Source organism: Leucopleurus acutus (assembly GCF_964270905.1).
Source record: "Leucopleurus acutus genome assembly, chromosome: 1".
Classification (NCBI taxonomy): domain Eukaryota; kingdom Metazoa; phylum Chordata; class Mammalia; order Artiodactyla; family Delphinidae; genus Leucopleurus; species Leucopleurus acutus.
In genome coordinates this window covers 10883919-10903427 of record NC_139142.1, presented here as the reverse complement: position 1 = coordinate 10903427, position 19509 = coordinate 10883919, and the positions used below count along the sequence as shown (strand labels likewise).

Sequence of the window (19509 nt, the reverse complement as noted above, 5' to 3'; positions counted from 1 at the left end):
AAATTGGAAAACTTTCTATTTTGCATGTTTTTTTTGGAAAACTAGACTCTAGATCATGACTCCATTTCCCTTTCAAAGGGAAAAATATTAACGCCCCTGAGTTTGAATCTAAGCCCGGTGTCTGACACTTGGAGGCCTGTGAATCTTGGGGTGCATTTGGGTCTCTCACCGACGGACCACAGCCCTTCCAGTGACTGATTCATTCCAGTTGCTGGGTCCCTGTGTTTGGAATGCTGAACTTCCTCTGGAGACCCCTGTGCAAGTTACTTTTTTGCTCAAATTGTAAAATGAAATCTCTCAGAAATGCCCCAGTGAAATCACAGAAAATTCTGAACTTGAATCGAATGAAACATGGTATTTCCAAGAAATCCATAATACTTTTAAAAAGCCTCTGAATAACTGAAAGCATAGAGACAGAGGAGAAGTCCACCTAGAAAACCTCCCACTTCTACCTAGTGGTGGGGACAACATTGCTTCTATAACTGAGGGCTGTGTGCTACCTGCTAAAACAGACTGTATCCAACTCAGCGGGTTCTATCCAAGCCATTTATTTGAAACGCCAACTATATGTAGGATAAAGTCAGTGTTACATGCTTGTCAGTAACAGTAGAAAAATAGAACCAGTGAAAACCTTTGTACAACTGTAATGATACTCAAAAGAGAAATGTATCATTTTACAATGCTTCACACAGACGAATTCAAGTTTGGAGGTACCTAAATAAAAATACTATATATTTCTTTAAAAAACACTATGTACATTTGAAGCGTAAACAAGTTTTACAAAGTACTGGTTATGCAGGTTGTAGAAAACACTTGCATAGGACATGAAATCAGTTTAAGAAAAATTTCTGAGCCTTTAGCATTGAAGGCACTTGACTTTATACCAGTAACAGCACAACCACAAGAAATGCAGTGTTGTAGAAGATACCACCTCTCTGATGCACAGACGTGGTACACAAACAGCAAGTGGAGTTCAGGAATCTTTATCGTTCAGCCACCCCACCTAAGAGCAGGATTCCGTCCCACGTGCCCATGGAACCCAGATACACAGTCACGTGCAGGTACACGATGAAGCTTCCAGAGCTCATTTCAGCTCTTAGACAGAACCCACGTAAACAAACAGACACAAGAAGTTATTTTCAAGACACACACTTGCAAGTAATCTTTCTATAGAAACGGCCACAGCATTATAATATTCAGAATATGGAAGATTGACTCATGGTCTGAGACTTCTCTAGAGGAAAAGAAAAATCAAAAAACTTGCCAATACAACAATTACATAACACCTATTGCAATCGACAGGACAAAAAGACAACTTAACATTTCATAAAACACTGTTCGCACAACAGTGTTAATGGGAAATAATACAATACACTTTAGTGTGTGACGGTAATTCTTTTAGTAAGGTTATCTGTAATGAGGTTTTAAAGTAAACTCCTTAGTAGACAAAGTAAACCACTGCAGAACGGGGAATAGCACCCATCACTGCTGCTTTAATAGTAACTTTCAACAGTAAGTTGAAGGTCAACCAAATAATTAAAAAAAAAAAAAAGGCAAACATTTCCCTTTGAGTTCAGTCCTAAGATAAAAACATAAATGCCTTACAATTGCAAAACCAGTATCTTACAAGTGTTTCAGGAAACACATTTTCCCCTAAAAGGCGGATTTCAACATGCAAATTCATATTTTGATGAGTAGCTACTGAGAAGTGTTCATCTTTCACCTCTAGAGACCAGCACGCGGGGATCATCTTTGCGTCCCGCTGCTGCCAACACGTGGGGGTCATCTTTGCACCCTGCTGCTGCTGCTGCATATGCGGTTTCCCCTCCACCATCACCTAAACCCAAAGGGACACGTATGGTCCACTGCTGCTAGAGCTTGGACAACAAATCCAAAGAAAACTCAATAAAGAACAGTTTTTTAAGGAAGCATAAACAAGAATTAAGCAAAGTTTCATAGAGTTCAACCCAAAAGACTCAAATAAAAAGAACTCATTTAAAATCTACCTGGTTACCAAAATGTCAGGAGAGATTAGGTCTAGGGACATGCCTAGAAAAAGCTACAGGGGCGTGTGAAAAAGAGTATGTATAGTACATGGTAAATTCAAACAACGATTTTTTCAGGAATAATTTTTGCCTTTCATGCTGCTATCTTTTTCCCTTACGAGTCACAGGTGACTCTAAACTGAAATTACTAATCAAAATCACAAAACTAAAACAGAAATATAAGAAACAGACCAACAGCATCTTGAAGAAACGTAGATCTTCTCCTTCCGCTCCAGGCTCTAACTGGTATTCGCTAACCTCGACACGGCGGACACCAAAGGTGGCGATTGTCTAATGGCCTGATTGTCCATGGCCTCGAGAGGAGATCTGGTATGTTGAGATTTGGTTCTCATGAAATTTCTACACCGAGTAAAATGCTAGGTCCCGTGGCCTAAATTTTATATTATACATGTTTATTTCTGAGAGCAATCTTACTCAGACTTCACATTTCTCTTCGTACAGCACTGAAAGAATTTAATGCTTAGTAAGCATTAAAGAAAACTGAATAGATGGGTTCAAAAGCCAGAGGCACATAGCTATTCAACCTACCCTACTGACCATACTTCACAAGATACATTAAAAGTCCACTAACACCTACCCTAACACTAAACCCACATCTGTTTCCCTTCTGGAAGTCACAGCAGTCCACGATCCACAGCGCGTTTCTCTCTATACATAGAGTTTAGCCAGGTATGCTACTAAATTATTAAAAGCAAACTTCATAAATTAAATAAAACTATGAACAGTGGCCACTTCTTTTATAATTATATTTTAGGGACGTGAAAGAATATTTAATAAATTTTCAGAAAAATGCATGTGTGGCACCAATAGCTCTTGTCTAACATTTTTAAAAAAAACAGGTTGGAGATGAGAAAGATTTCCCCCACCAACTATGTCTACTCACTCTTCTTTGCAGTACCAGCACAGCACAGTCTGAATTCAGAATAGAAGTTTAAAACTGGATCAAAATAATTCATGTCAACACATGTATATAAATACACATTAAGGAATATGATGGAATTAACACTTCGTGTTTCTGAGGAGAGACAGACTGAGATTGGCTTCAAAAGACACCGTCATCTATCATAAAGTCAAAAACCTACTAAAAATGAGAACAGAGTCCTAACGTTTTTCATCTTTAAAAAAAGGAGCCTCAAAGGGGACGATGTGTAGCCGACCTCACAGTAGCCTGGTGTTGACTCTGGGAGATCTGGGGCTCGGTGTGCAGCTTGGCTGACATCGAGGGACGTACGGGCAGCAGCTAACTAGCCAGGCAGCAGAGCGAGTGGCAGCGGTTTGCCGGTGTAGACAGACAAACTGATGTGTTCCCATCTTTAAGACTACCTACTGTTAGGATTTTTTAAAATGTCAGATTATTCCTGAGTGTATATCCACAGGGTAAAAGTAGGAAAAGATTGTAAGAGAAACTACAGTTTCGGGAGAAATCAGAGTTCTTGACACCCAATAGAAACCTATTTACTTAAAAGTGCATGTCATTCATTTATATGGTAGCTTGTAAAGGCTCCCTAGCCCTGCATAGTTTTAGAGTGAGTGTGAGTGATTCAGAGTTTTTTATATATATACATACACAGAGAAGAGGCTCCCAACATCCTTCACGGGAGGGAGTGTTCAGAAAGTCTCTTTTCTCCTAAGTGCTACGGCTGTGTGTGTATGTGTAAAAATAGAAAGTGAATGCTCAAATAATGCTGAAGTGATTTAAAAACTCAAATACTAATGTATTTACATTGGAGAGTAAGAAAAAAACAGTCCTTAGCTCACACATTGCCCTTCTAAGGGAGAGGATCTTAAAAGATCCCATGTGCTCAGTGGTTCAGTAAAATCCCAAACCAGCGTCCCCAGTGGAGTTCAAGTAGGACATGTAGTATTTCACCGAAGGAAAAAAAAAAAAGGTTTCTTTTTCTTTTTTGGTGACAAAGCATTATGCATTATACAACAACTTCTTTAAAGGAAACCAAAATTCAGACACACTTTGAAAAACACTTAAGAGAAAATATCTGCTTACAAACACCAAATGACATCCGTAAGGCTGAAGCCCTTTTGTTTTTTTCCCACAGAGAGCAAGACAACTGAAGGCAGCAAGCAGTCACTCCCCCGACATCTGGAGAGTCGCAGCTCAGAACCGGCAACCCCGCAGGGCAGGCTTAAGTTGCTTCGCTAATTCCACTTCTTTAGGATTCCAGGAAAGCCGATCGCTTTAGAACCTCATCTAGTGAAACTCTAATCCACACTACCAGAATCTGCAGTGATTCTAACAGCATCTGCACTGTGAATAAAGCAACAGCTTGAGTCTGGACACAAAAGGCTTTTCTCCTTCTTGTTCTTTACTGAACCAGGAAACTTCAGGATCCTGACTGGATTCCTGCTGGAGGAATGAAGACCAGCTCCCAAGACTCATTTAAAAAGTACGACGTTAGATTTATGAAGACTGAGCAGGAAGATTTCTGAACTAAAACAATTACTGAAAAGAGAGGAGCATTTTGATGTGCTGTTCTTTGGAATTTCTATAATTAAAAAATAAACACAGAACTATTTCATAAGAAAATACATCTTAGTGTGCAATCCAATGCACGTGGAAATTGCTAGATGAAAGGTAAAATGCAAAAAAGTATGAAAATACAGTCCTTTAAATGTGGCAATAAAGTTTAACATACTGATATAAAAACAATACAGATAAAAGTACAAGTGCAAAAAAATTCCATCATTTGTAAAGAGAAAAAAAAAAAGTGCCAGCTTGCTTGCTCTTAAAAATGCTTCCCCCACACAATTGTTCCAACACAAAACAGACGCAGCATTCAGAATAACCCTCTTAGCATGCCATGTCTAATAGACGTGTATATACAAAAACTAGAATAAAATAACGTGAAACTGAGTTATCGGCTGGCATCAATACTCTAAGTTGTTGGGTTACATCATAAAATGGGATGTTTCACATCTCAGGCACAGACGACTTGGAGGTTGCTCTCAAAGGGCAGACTTTTTGTAGAGGAAGTCTGGCTTGCTTGGTGACCTCCTTCCTCTGCTGATTGAATCTTCCCTTTCCAAATCTGTATTTCGCGGAGCTCCATGGCCCAAGGACTCGCTGTCTGCCAGTCTTCTACCAGATCTCTCTTCTGGAGCTTCAGAGCTACATGCAGAATGTGAAGGTCTGTTAGGAGTCAGCCCAAAAGTCAAGTCAGTTTCCACTGCTGTTCGCCCCCTGACATGGGCTGGACCGTTGCCGGCATTTTCTGGGGCTGCCAAAGGAAAGTCCGACCGCTGGGGAGGCTGCTCAACAACATCGAGGTGTACCGGCTCATTCTTTTGTCTGTGCAGATGCCCATCAGGGGAAAGTGGATATTCTCTCCTAGCTTCTTCCTGCTTTTTAGGAGAGGTCTGGCCAGGTAGGTAGGCTGACTTTAAGCCACTTGGTGATGCCTTATTGTGGCTATACAAATCGGGACCAAAATATCCACCTTGCGGAGGGGAAGGGCTGCGTCTGCCAGGAGCCGGAGTAGATGGTCTACAAGCAGCGTTCGAGAAGTCATAGAAATCTGGATATTCCTGCTGATTTTCTCGAGTGTCTGGTTTTTGCTCTAGTGTGTGTTTCTTTCGAGATGTGTGTGTATGCCTCTGTGGAATACACGATAGATGCTGGGGGGGCCCTGGTCCTACTTCAGAAACTGACTGGCTTAATTCTGTGTCTACAGCAAGTTCGGGAAGCCTCCTGTCCTTGAGTGACAGTGTGGACACTCCCATGGCGATATCTGGCATTAGATCATTTAGCACAGGTTGTGTACACTGCAAACAGAAACAAAACAGGGGGAGGGTTAAAAGAAAATGGCCCAAGACTCCCTCTTTTTCAAATGATGTTCACTGATTTTTGTTTCCTCATTAGAAAAATAATACATGCTTTTTTTTTTTTTTTTGGCTGTGCCACGCAGCTTGTGGGATCTTAGCTCCCCGATCAGGGATCGAACCCAGGCCCCCGGCAGTGGAAGCGTGGAGTCCTAACCTGGATTCCATGGACCATCAGGGAATTCCCCTGCTTATTTTTAAAATGATAAAAATATAGAAAGCTATAAGGCAAAACCCCCACAAAAACCCTAAACTTCCCTACTTGAGATAACCATTGTTATTAGCATTTTGAAGCAGTTCTCTCACCTTTTATATTTTGCACACATATTTTCATAAAATTTAGTGCATATATAACACTGCCATTAATACTATTTAAATTACTGCATACTGTTCTCCACTGTATTGATGAGGCATGACTTCTTAACCATTCTTCCACTGTTGGACCTTAAGGTTGTTTCCAATTTTTCATTATTATAATCAAGACTATAATGAACATACAGATAAAACACCTTTGACGGGAGTTTTAATTAAAATATAAAGTAGGACTTCCCTGGTGGCGCAGCGGCTAAGAATCTGCCTGCCAATACAGGGGACACGGGTTCGATCCCTGTTCCAGGAAGATCCCACATGCTGCGGAGCAACTAAGCCCGCGCACCACAACTACTGAGCCTGCACTCTAGAACCCGCGAGCCACAACTACTGAAGCCCATGCGCCTAGAGCCCGTGCTCCGCAACAAGAGAAGCCACTGCGATGAGAAGCCTGTGCACCGCAACGAAAAGTAGCCCCTGCTCGCCGCCACTAGAGAAAGCCCATGTGCAGCAACGAAGACCCAACGCAGCCAAGAATAAATAAATAAATTTATAATAAATAAATAAATAAATAAATAAAATATACAGTAGTAGAACTTTTGTAACTGTAGAACTGAGGGCCAGGCCAATAAGATGGGAATTTGGTTTATTCAACACTATCAATCTTTGCTGTTTCTTCTTTTTGGAGGGGTTCGGGGGGACAGCAGGGAAAGCGGATAGAAGGGTATAAGGTGAGGAGGGACCATAATGTGACCCAAGGCGTACACTAGTCCACAGCTTCCAAAAGGCCATCTTTTAATGAAGATTCCCTTAACTAATATATGTATCTTTTGTTCTTCTCTATATTGAACACTATTAACAGTATGTGACTAAGCAGGCAGACTTAAAAATCACCACTGTTTTTTTTCCAAATGTATTATATAAAACAGAAATTCAGCCTCTAATGCAGTGCAAGATCAAGCAAAGAATTCTTGCTTAATTTACTACCTACTAGCGCTAGCGACTGTGATTTCCAGTCAAATGAGTGTTCTGATGGAATAGCTTGCTAGAGGCAGAGACATGCATGCGGGTTAATTTTCTGCCCATTTTATGAATGAGGAGTCTTCTGCCACATTGTTCCCGATGGTATACTCAGCTACAAGTAGCTTCCCCTTCCTGCCCCAACAAAGCCTTAGGTAGAATAGTAGACTCTACAGTATAGAGGTCGGGGCCAGACTCTTGACACGTGCTTGAACAGCACACTATGAAACCGGTAACGTCATCTGCATTGTCCAGTAACCCCACCCTTCTGGATACCTGCACGCGAACATAAGGGAAGGCCCTGGCCTACTCCCACCGCAAACACCTCGTCTCTCTTCTCCGTCCTTTTTCATCCCCCTGCACTCTCTTTTTCTCTCCCTTTTCCATACTCCCTTAAGTCTATGCTTTCAGCTTGTCAGTAACACTTCTGGGCACCGCTGAGTCCCAGGGGCCAAGGAAATCGCTTCTAACATTCCAGAAGCTTGTAATTTTAGGTAGGTTACTGAGATGCAAACTTACCACTTGTCTCTCAGATACTACTGCTGCTGAGGTGGCGGCGGCTACCGTCTGTCTCCCCAGCCCTGTGGTGCCGGGACAGTCAGGTCCTGCTGCTTGAACACCTGGCAAACAGACTGGAGGGGCCACTGCTTTAGGAGCTGCTCTGGAGTGAAACAGTGAATGATTACAGGGATAAGAGAACGAACGTGAAGGGTGTTGGCTGGGAGGTCTTTGTCTCCAGCCCGCTTTGAGGTGGTGATGGACTGGGGTAGCTGGGGGGTGGTACGGCGGTGGTGGAGGTGGCAAGGGTGGATGGAAGGCCACAAAAGAGTCCGGATCTGTAAACACGGTTTCTGCAGCGGGGTTACTGCTAACTCGACATCTCCCAGACTGCCTCATTGTCAAGAGTGGACTTTCATCTCCAAAACGTTCATCAGGAAAGAACTTGTGAGGATTCTAAGAAAGAATGGGGGAGTAAACAAGGTAGGATATTTGTTAGCAGATTTCCTGGACAGAAATTTACAGGCTGAGTTAAGCGAGTACCTAGGAAAACCACATTCAGCAACAGTAAAAGGTACAACAGACTTTTCTAGGCCAGAAGCCCAAGGAAAAATTACCTCAAAAACAGTATAAAAGGGTAGAGCGCAGCAGCTATCAAGGAGAGCAGTGTAACTGAATACTCCAGAAAGCAGGTCAGTAATCTCTTGCAAGATTATGTGATAATCAAAAACAGGAAATAAAACCTAATGCAAATATGTCTTTGCTAAGAAAATAAAATTAACATTAAAAACAAAAGGAGGGGGCTTCCCTGGTGGCGCAGTGGTTGAAAGTCTGCCTGCCGATGCAGGGGACACGGGTTCGTGCCCCGGTCCGGGAAGGTCCCACGTGCCGTGGAGCAGCTGGGCCCATGAGCCATGGCCACTGAGCCTGCGTGTACAGAGACTGTGCTCCGCAACGGGAGAGGCCACAATAGTGAGAGGCCCGCGTACCGCCAAAAAAATAAAAAAATAAATAAATAAAAAGGAGGAACTAACACACCATTGTAAAGCAATTATACTCCAATAAAGATGTTTAAAAAATTAAAAAAATTAAAAAATTTTTAAAAAGGAGGAAAAGGCATATAAGTGAGGATTCTAGAACTTTCTGGCAAAACATCTGTACACTTTCAGTCTGAAATAAAAACTACAAAATACTATTCCTTACCTATTATATAGAAGTAAGTTTGATTAATATTTTGATAAACACTATATGGAAATTCTTAAATTGTAAAACTTACACAATTTAAGAGATCAAATTAAGATACAATTTAGAATGGCAAAGAGAATAGAAATGAACAGAAAACAAGCCTGTTTTAGAGATGGAAACCACAGTAAAAATTGAAAATCAAGAACCTAAAAATGGTGGAAAAAAAAAAAGAACCTAAAAATGGACTGCTCCTTGCCTAAGGCCACCATACCATGTTCCCCTTTGAAAACTCAGGCTAAAGTGGTTTGCAGTTAGTGGCAAGAAAACAATTCAATCACTTGACCAGATGAAATTAAATTTTATTTTAGGTTCTACTTTAGTTGCTGTGAAGACTACTTTACACATTTTATACAAAAATGCTACTGCTTTTTGTACCAAATAATTACTAGAAATGGGTTTCTTCGTGCTAGTTAAAAAAAAATAAAAAGCACTCATTCCTTGATTCGCATGCTTATAGGGTTTGAACCATCATGCAAAAAAAAAATTCTTATAATAAAGGGGAGGAGAGAGGGAAAAAGAGGGGCATATGGAAGGTCTGTTAAGTATGTAGTAGGATAAACCTGATACCTAGTGACCAAACCAGGGACAGAAAGCGAGGAAGGTCAGAATTTTCTACTTTCTCTTCCACTTCTCTTGGGCATACACACCATGAACCTTTAGCAGTTAGCATTTATGTGCTTAATATATACAAGAGGCATAGTTGCTTTACATACAGCAGCTCTTATCTTCACAACAATTCATTTTACAGGTAAGGAAACTGATGCACAGAGTGGTTAAATAACTTGCTCCAAGTTAACTAATTGGTAAGCAGCAGAGCCAGGATATAAACCCAGTTCTCACTCCAGAGACTGTGCCCTGTCCACTCTACCACACTGCCTCTCACTGGGGGCTTTCAGGTCATCCAAGACACCAGGGACAGTCAAAGAGCACGTACAAAGAAAAAGACATGCTACAAGGGCTCCTTGGGATATGTAAAATACTGCCTGAGTGACAGTCAAGGCTCCTTATATTTTAATCTTTTTTCAAGTATAAAAAATTGAATATTTAGAATTAGAAATCACAAATTGCAAATTTTAAAATATGACATATAACACAACATCACAAAATCCAAAAGAATACCATAATATTTTCATTATTAATAATAACTGACAATCTAACACAAGGCTCCCTATTTTAAATGGTTTAGTGCCGTTTCCCACCTGCAAGAGCTCTGCAGCAGCATCTGCAAGCCCGAACTCTCTCAATACTCGAATCTGAATTTCATAGCTTACTGTGGCGCCTTCCCCACAGTTAAGTGCGTAGGCTCTCTGCACCTGCTCAGTGTGTCGTAGCTCCTGCAGACGTCTGACCATGTCTTTCATAATGAGGAGACGAGGAACTGGAAGAAGAGAAATAGTTTGTAGGCACAATACCTGAGCTACACAAAAGACCACCTGTTGAATGCAAGAAAAAAGCATGTGTTTTGCAACAGAATCTTCTCATAAATTTTTGATAGTATTTTAATATCCTGGAAAGATAGTAATTTATATACTTCTAATTATTTTTTAAGGTTTTAAAATTTCACTGTGTCCAAAAGGCTCTTGGTAATACCAAACAGCTCCTGAACTGCATTATTAGTTCACAGCCCAAATAAAATTTTACTTGCATATATTCTCGTCTGGATCTCAGGATATTTCAAAAGTCTTTTAAATATATTCATTCTTTAATTCAAATAATTTTTTAAGCCCTGACTATCCAAAATATGATCATTCATTTAAATATAATGCCTGAAACAAGGTTACTGCCTTACCTGGGATTTCATTTGCTACAACCGAAGGAGGGCTTGACTGGTTACTGCTGATCTGCTGGTGGCTGATCACGTGACAGCACTGTGGCACGGCATTATTGACCATGTAAAGTGTGTCTGGCACATTGGACATTCTAACCATTCTCAAACGCACAAGATCTGTTTGTTCCACCATCATCTCGTCTAGCACTGACTGAAAACAATTCAGTATTAACAGAATTAGTCAGCCTTACACCTCTGCTAAATCACATTTAGAGAAAGATTACCGCCATCATCATATAAAAAGGGAATTAATTTATTGTTTCCAGTGTATGAAGCTTAAAATTAGTGGTGAAAGGAAAAAGTACCCTAATCTCTTTAATTTTTTCCTACCTCTTTAATTTTTTTTGTTTTGTTTTGTTGCGGTACGCAGGCCTCTCACTGCTGTGGCCTCTCCCGTTGCGGAGCACAGGCTCTGGACGCGCAGGCTCAGCGGCCATGGCTCACGGGCCCAGCCGTTCCGCAGCATGTGCGATCTTCCCGGACCGGGGCACAAACCCGCATCCCCTGCATCGGCAGGCGGACTCTCAACCACTGTGCCACCAGGAAAGCCCTACCTCTTTAATTTTTAAAGGACCTTTTTGGAGCATCTTTGAAAAGAAAGAATCATTTTCTGAAAAATCAGCTTTTTTTTTTTTTTTTAATTTACTTTTATTTATTTTTTTCTACATTGGGTCTTCGTTGCTATGCACGGGCTTTCTCTAGTTGCGGCGAGCGGGGGCTACTCTTTGTTGTGGTGCATGGGCTTCTCATTGCAGTGTCTTCTCTTGTTGTGGAGCACGGGCTCTAGGCATGCGGGCTCAATAGTTGTGGCTCACGGGCTCTAGAGCACAGGCTTAGTAGTTGTGGTGCAAGGGCTTATTGCTCCGAGGCACGTGGGATCTTCCTGGACCAGGGCTCGAACTTGTGTCCCCTACATTGGCAGGCAGATTCTTAACCACTGCGCCACCAGGGAAGCCTGAAAAATCTGCTTTTAATTGAAGTATTTGAAATTTGAAGAAGGGATATAAAATTAATCAGAAATAACTTATACATAAAGTTACTCTAAAGAAAACAATGTATATATGTATATAAATATGTATGTATATACAACAAGGTATATAAATATCAGAGCCAACAAGAAATGCTCAAAATATAAAATATTAAAGACTGATATTAAATTCAACAGACCTATACATAAACCTAATTGTTAAGTAAGTTTCAGATGAATCTATCTCAACAAACTGCAGAACGGTCAAAATGGCATCACGTAAAAACATTTTCCACATTTACTGGGGGCATTTTTCTGCTTATGCATGGGTACAGGAGGACTGTCTGATCAGCTTACTGCTGCTCCATTTTGAGACAGAGCAGAAGGAAGGGTGATCTAGATTATTACGGGCCTTTTATCACCAGACTCAACCTTCTAAGAGGCCTCAGCTGCCTGAGTGACTTTAATCATTGAACTTACTTCAGAAAGACCAGACCCAACCATTCTGCTTTTTTCCTCTGTTTTACAACTATTTAAAGTGTCAGCTACTCGGGGTGGGGGGGAGGGATAAATTGGGAGATTGGGACTGGCATATACACACTACTATATATAAAACAGACAACTAATAAGAACCTACTGTATGCTACCAGGAACTCTATTCAATAACTCTGCAGTGACATATGGGAAGAGAACCTAAACAAGAGTGGATAGGGACTTCTCTGGCAGTCCAGTGGTTAAGACTTTGTGCTTCCAATGCAGGGGGCACGAGTTCAATTCCTGGTCGGGGAACTAAGATCCTGTGTGTCGTGCGGTGTAGCAAAAAAATAAAAATAATAAATAAATAAAAAGAGTGGACATACGTATAACTGATTCACTTTGCTGTACAGCAGGAACTACCACAGCATTGTAAATCAACTATACTCCAATACAAATTAGTTAAAAATAAAATAAAATTGGTAAACTGGAAAAAAAAAGTGTCAACTACTCAATAAGGGATAGATTATCAACCTATTCAATAAAATAAACCTCTCAAAAATCCTTTCATAGACATTTCTTAAACTAGGGACTCCAACAATAAAAATGAGAAAAATTTTAAGATAACTATGTTTCTATACCCAAACACATTGTTTTGCCTGTTAATTCATTTCATTAAGCTTACTGGTGATTTCTGACTTTCAAAGACTGTCAGTTCCTCAAAAGGTCACCCCAAAGATCTTATAGCTGAACATTTCTAATAAAAATTGCAGTATTTCATTTTCCATTACCATATTTACGTGGCGAGTTCTTTATGTTATAATATACATAATGCCAACTTTTTACTTAATAGGCCTAAAATTTTGTCTTAGTTTGTATACTTATTCCAAAACTAAACACAATTTCCAGCAGCCACTACAAAAATATGTTACAAGAAGTCATGGCATTTCTTTAGTTTACAAAAGGAAGAAAATATGTATGCAATCTTCTTTCAAACATTTCTCCCACCCTGAAGATCACAAAATACTGATGACCATTTCATTAAAATGAAAATTTTTTTCCAAGCTAACAGTTTGCAAGAAAAACTGATGAGAAAAATGTAAAATGCAATTTAATATGACCTAAGTTATAAAAATAAAAACATGCTTGATAACTCAACATTTGGAAAACTCCTTTGGTGAGCAGTCAAACTAGAATTTACTTTCACTTTCCCTATTATTGGACATTTAGGCTATTTCCAAATATTTAAGTGATACCACAATAAACGTCTTTGTGTTTATAGTGTGTAACAAAGTAGTCTAACATCTTAAAATGGTTTTTATTACCTTTGCTTCTTCTACATAGGGAGAGAACAGTCGAGGACGAACATATATTCCAGCATTTTTTTGCCGTAACCAGGCATTTGACTTTCCACCTTCTGTTGTAGGAAGCATATCTGATGGAGGAGTACTAATCAAGCCTCTTTTCATCTTGAAAGAAAAAAATTTTTTTTTGAGAAACAGAGATTTGTGTAGCACCACAATATGACAAAGATAAAAATAATTATACCTGTAAATCAAAATGTTTGAACTTTAGCATTTAAATACAAATTTAGGAATATATGTGAAATTTAAAAATACTTCAAATGTTCAATAATATTTAAAGGATTCAGCAAGCCATAAAAAGGTACTACAATTTTCCATTTTTCTCTACATAGAGGAATGATGTTTTAAAAACAAGAGCTGTACTAATTAAAAATATAATGAGTCAGACTAACTTTCAGAACTCTTAATGAGAACCAATTTGTTTTTTTCCTTACTCATCTGGGAACTGATTCCTCCCCACCTTACCCTCCTCAAGACAAAACAAGCACATTCCTGGGCCTGTATCTACAGTACAAGGATGGACAGTCTGCACGGTGATTAGCGGCAGGGGCTCTAAGGGAAGGAGAACTTGGCTCAAACCCTAACTCTCCATTTAACAGCCACATGACCATGGACATCTCCTTTTACCTGGGCCTCACCTTAAGGGCCCCTAGGTAGCCCTGGAGATGGGACACTGCACGACTAACTAAATGTGGTGGCCCTGTTGTTCCCACATCTATGCTAGGAGACTATAAATCAAGTCCTTATAGCCCATGAGGTGACTGTGAAGAGTAAATGAAGGTAAGGAAGATAAGCAGCGCCTGGCACAGTGCTTAGCATACACTGAAAGAGCGTTATGGTTAACAGCCATTATTAGCGAACTTTTACTGGGGACTTGCTATGTGTTAGGCAGGGGATTCAGAGCAGAGATATATATTTTCTAAGTCTATTAAACAAAAGTTCTAAAATTTTTTTCTAAACCAAATTCAGGGATCAATTTGGTTTGGGTCCCAGGTTTTAAACAAAACCAAACACTGTTTCTTTAATATTATTCTTGTTAAATATAATAAATGTCTAATTGCTGCATTAAAATCATGTTGAATTAAAATATAGCAATAGACATATTTTGAAAATAGGAAAAAAACCCCACAACTCTAATCTGTTACAACTGTAATAATGTTGATATATTTCCTTCCAGTCTTTTTCAAATGAATTTTTACCTAACTAAATTTTAGAATACATAAAAATACACATTTTTTGTATGCTAACACATATACATGGAATCTAAAAAAGAAAAAAACATGGTCATGAAGAACCTAGGGGCAGGACGGGAATAAAGACACAGACCTACTAGAGAATGGACTTGAGGACACGGGGAGGGCGAAGGGTAAGCTGGGACAAAGTGAGAGAGTGGTAGTATATATATGGACATATAAACACTACCAAATGTAAAACAGATAGCTAGTGGGAAGCAGCCACATAGCACAGGGAGATCAGCTTGGTGCTTTGTGACCACCTAGAGGGGTGGGATAGGGAGGGTGGGAGGGAGATGCAAGAGGGAGGGGATATGGGGATACATGTATATGTGTAGCTGATTCACTTTGTTACACAGCAGAAACTAACACACCATTGTAAAGCAATTATACTCCAATAAAGATGTTAAAAAAAAAGTAAAAAACACCCTACATTTTTTTATCCTTCTTTCTAAAATTATATTCCATTATTATGTTGCTATATTAGTCTTTACAACCATTGGTCAGGGCAGGCAGCAAAATATTCTGTCAAGGAGTCGTGCTGTAATTTATTTTCCCTGTTATTAGATATTTAGGCTATTTCCCAAAATTTAATGATGATGCTACCAATGTACCAGCTATATCTCCCCTATGGAACAGTAATATTATTTCAAAAATCAGTGACCTAATAGGTAAAAAAACGATAACTTACTGTTTTATTTTGCTTTCTTTGGTGTGTGTGTGATGACTAGTGAGACTGAACATTTTTCTAATCAGAGAGTCCATAAATATTTAATTATTTTCTTCTAGTTTTTCCATATTTCAACTTAATATTTAATTCTTCAATCTAACAGGGATTAATTTTGTGTGCAAGTGAAATGAGGGTTTAACTTTAAGCACACTTCTTCCCTCTCCCACTGATGGGTTAGTATAGTACTGCAGTGATTTGTGATAGCTTGCTTATTATATGTTTAATTCTTATATTAATCAGGATCTTTTTCTGGGCTATTTTGTCTTCTCTATTATGCTAGCACCACAGATTAACAGAGTTTTAAAATATACTTTACATTATGGAAGAGTTATCCCTCCTTAATTATGTTCTTTTTAGAGAAAAGAATTCTTATCAGTTTTTTTCCAGATGACTTTTATAATGTTTCTGTGCAGTTGAATAATAAACTATTATGTTGTTTACAACATCATATTAAAGTTATAAACTTTATGTGAAGAATATTTATTTTTCCCATCCATTAATTACAGCAATTCTTACAGTCTAAAAAATTCACTTAAAAAATTTTGAAAGTAACAATCAGTCAGCTCCATTAATTTTTACCTGAAATACAATTATAAGATTCATCCCTTTTACAATGAACTAATCTCCTTCTCTCCTGCTCTCTGATTTACTGCTATTCTTAAAGAGTCTCCAAAGGTAATTTCTACCCTTTCCTACTTGATCTACACTGATAAATGGCTGGATCAACTCCACTAGAAACTATCCTCTTGCAAAAGTAAGACTGACATATCCACTCAACTCTCATCCACCAAACATTTATTTGTGCCATGTGCCAGACACTGGGGACACGATACAGTACAAAACAGACATCTGTCTCTGTCCTCATGGAATTTAGTTTCATGATACTCCATTAGTAGAAATTATTTACAATGATTTTTAAAAAAGACACTTTCTTTTCATGAAAGGGATAAATGAAGAAAGACACTTACTGCATCACTTAGGACTTCACTGTTTATAGGTAAAATATGTTCAATTCGCACAAAAGGTAAGAGAGAAGAAAGGATCTCTCTAAGCTCTTCGATGTCCAGGTCTCGTCTTTTTACACCTCTCTTGTTCACACTATGAGCAGTGCCACTCAGTAAGTTTGGCTCTACGACAGAGACAGAAAATGAGGAGTCTCCAACCAAATCCAGATTTTCAGAGAAAGGCTTGCTTTCTTCTCTGGTACACTTTCAGTAACACTCTTTATATTAAGTATATCTGCTTTAAAAAGCGTTATAAGTAAATTATTTTTATGTCTTAAGAAGTTTTCATAATAGCGATACTCTCAGACAAAGAAAAGAGCATGGTGTCAACAGTACAATAACATTCTTTATGATTGTTCTGCATTAAAGAATACAGAATGCTTTTCCATATACTAACTCAAAGGAGAAAAAACGACAATCTATTAAAATCTAGTTTGACCAAGGGCTTTCTCTTAAGGTTTCTCACTTTGGTGACCAGTTTTTTAAAAAGTACAATAAGGGCAATGCAGGCCAAATGTTACTTCTGATCACTGTAGGTTATCAGGATGCTCATCAGGTTACTATGTATGTTTAACAGCAATGTAACGAGATTCCAAAATTATATCACCTGGTATCTTAAAGCAGCAAAACCTAATGTACACTCTATTTAACTTTAAGAATTTTATGAGTCTCCTAAATTTTCGTAATATGGGAATGTTAATGCATAAAAGTGAACCTTTTGACATCTGACGTGTAATACCACTGTCCAGAGCAGAGAATAAAATGTTTTCTTCATTGAGTATTAGTGAAAGGGGGAAATCTGAAGTGTATATATATGCTTTTGATATTGAGGTGGGAAGGAAATTTCATATTTGGGGAATTTTTAATTATATCTTTAAACCAGGGGGCTGTATATTTTTCTTCCTTAAAAAAATAAGATCTTTATCATTCACAAATATAAATGCTGGATTTTTTGCAAACACTACAGGCAAACTGGTATTTCCCTTAAATCACGTGGTAGATAAAGAGATATTGTTTTTTGAGAGGGTAAGATATTTTTGGAGTCATTCAAAGTAAAATTATTGCACGTGTGTGAAAAACAGGGGTTTGTTTTCTCTTGTCTTGCTATGCTTTGGCTTCAGTACTTGTAAAAGACACTGCTTTTCAAAAGAAATTTTTTCTCAAAGTACTGGTGTCCTGGTTTCAAATGAAATATTACAAGAAATTCCCAAATATGTAACACGTAAGGGCAGAAACCTTATGTATGAAGGGGACTGAAACAAAGGGCACCCTGGTTGGTGCAGCGTCCTCCTCATCCCTGTGAAAGAGCCTTCCAAGCACAGGCTCCGGACGCGCAGGCTCTGGACGCGCAGGCTCAGCGGCCATGGCTCACGGGCCCAGCCGCTCCGCGGCACGTGGGATCTTCCCGGACCGGGGCACGAACCCGTATCCCCTGCATCGGCAGGCGGATTCTCAACCACTGCGCCACCAGGGAGGCCCAAACCCACTGTTTTTTAAGGGAAATTTTATCAAGGATGTTCATTATCTGCTCAAAATAAATATGACATTTCATCATTACCAGCCTTACATCAACGAACAAGCCTATGATGATTATGTAGCATTATATACAGTCAACTCTTGTTATCTGGGGTGGTTTTGTTCTCTAAAGCCACCACAGTTAGTGAACACTGAACCACTGCTCCTTAGGGAAACACAGGGTTAGGTCCCTGTGAGCGTCTGGTCACATTAGTTTTGTTAACCAGTCAAGACATAACCTTGTTTTATGTGTGTTTCTGTTTAAATACACCATATTAGTACATATTGTTGATTCACTAACAATGAACTCACAGCCAACAGCACTGTAACTCATGCCTGAACTATGCTTATCAACACATATATTTTCTCCACAAGGCACATCACAGCATTCTTGGACTTAGGAACACCAAACAGTACTAAGCATTACACTAGGAGGCCATTTTAGACCCTGGGATCACCAGAAAATCCCATAAAGATGTGAAAAACACGGCACTAAAAAGATTATGAAAAGGACACTGCTTTGAGAGCTGAAATAAGACGGCAGAGTGTCACTCTGTTCTACCTTAAGCTGGAAACGTATGACTCAAATTTTGTGTCACTCTGCACATCTCTGCAAGTGAACATGCAAGTGTCATGAGTACTGATTTGGGGATCACAAATAAATTTTAGCAAGTAGGTGAATGTGAAAATATAGAATCTGCAAATAAGGATAGACTGTATAATGGCATTACAAAAATGTCCCAAATTAAAAGTAGTGGTTTTTGTATTTAAAAAATTTCAAATCTGAAATTGCTAAAGGCTTTTAGCAAAAGATAAATTAGGAGAAATAAGATAGGAGGACTGCTTTTGTTCCCTAGTGCTTAGGTAGTATATTAAAGGGACACTATAAAAAGATTTGAAGGCAGGTTTAGCTTGATTTTTTTTTTTTGGCGGTACGCGGGCCTCTCACTGTTGTGGCCTCTCCCGTTGCGGAGCACAGGCTCCAGACGCGCAGGCTCAGCGGCCATGGCTCATGGGCTCAGCCGTTCCGCGGCACGTGTCATCTTCCCGGACCGGGGCACGAACCCGTGTCCCCTGCATCAGCAGGCGGACTCTCAACCACTGCGCCACCAGGGAAGCCCTAGCTTGATTTTTTAAAATATATTTTAAAATGTGGGCAGAACAACTCTGTAAGTGTACTAAAAAACACTGACTTGAACACTTTAAAAAGGTGAACTTTATGGTATGTAAATTATATTTATATAAAGCTGTTGAAAATGACAGGAAAGGGAAACCTGCATTTAATTTTTCTAATATTTTGATTTGAGTTCGCTACCTAGAGGAACACAATATTCTATGAAAGAAGGAGCACAGGTGGGTGGGCTAACCCTAGCTATAAATATAAGACTGCTATAGAATCATAAGCTTCCAAAGTTTAGTTAAA

General features: G+C 39.2%; 1 protein-coding gene across 4 annotated transcripts in view; it reads right to left on the bottom strand.

The window, feature by feature from the left end:
- Window positions 1–578: 578 nt before the first annotated feature.
- The window catches only part of BTBD7 (BTB domain containing 7), an 81025-nt gene continuing 62094 nt past the window's right edge, over window positions 579–19509 (bottom strand). For 2 of the 4 annotated variants that reach the window (XM_082852812.1, XM_082852813.1), the window contains exons 6-11: window positions 16536–16696; window positions 13567–13710; window positions 10762–10951; window positions 10172–10350; window positions 7749–8183; window positions 579–5843 (exon numbers count right to left, since the gene is read on the bottom strand). In XM_082852812.1, the coding sequence (XP_082708938.1) occupies window positions 5028–5843; window positions 7749–8183; window positions 10172–10350; window positions 10762–10951; window positions 13567–13710; window positions 16536–16696 (1925 nt within the window). In that variant the 3' untranslated portion in view covers window positions 579–5027. Of the gene's footprint in view, window positions 5844–7748; window positions 8184–10171; window positions 10351–10761; window positions 10952–13331; window positions 13711–16535; window positions 16697–19509 lie in introns of those variants that run through there. The other 2 variants (XM_082852814.1, XM_082852815.1) reach the window with 2 other exon arrangements.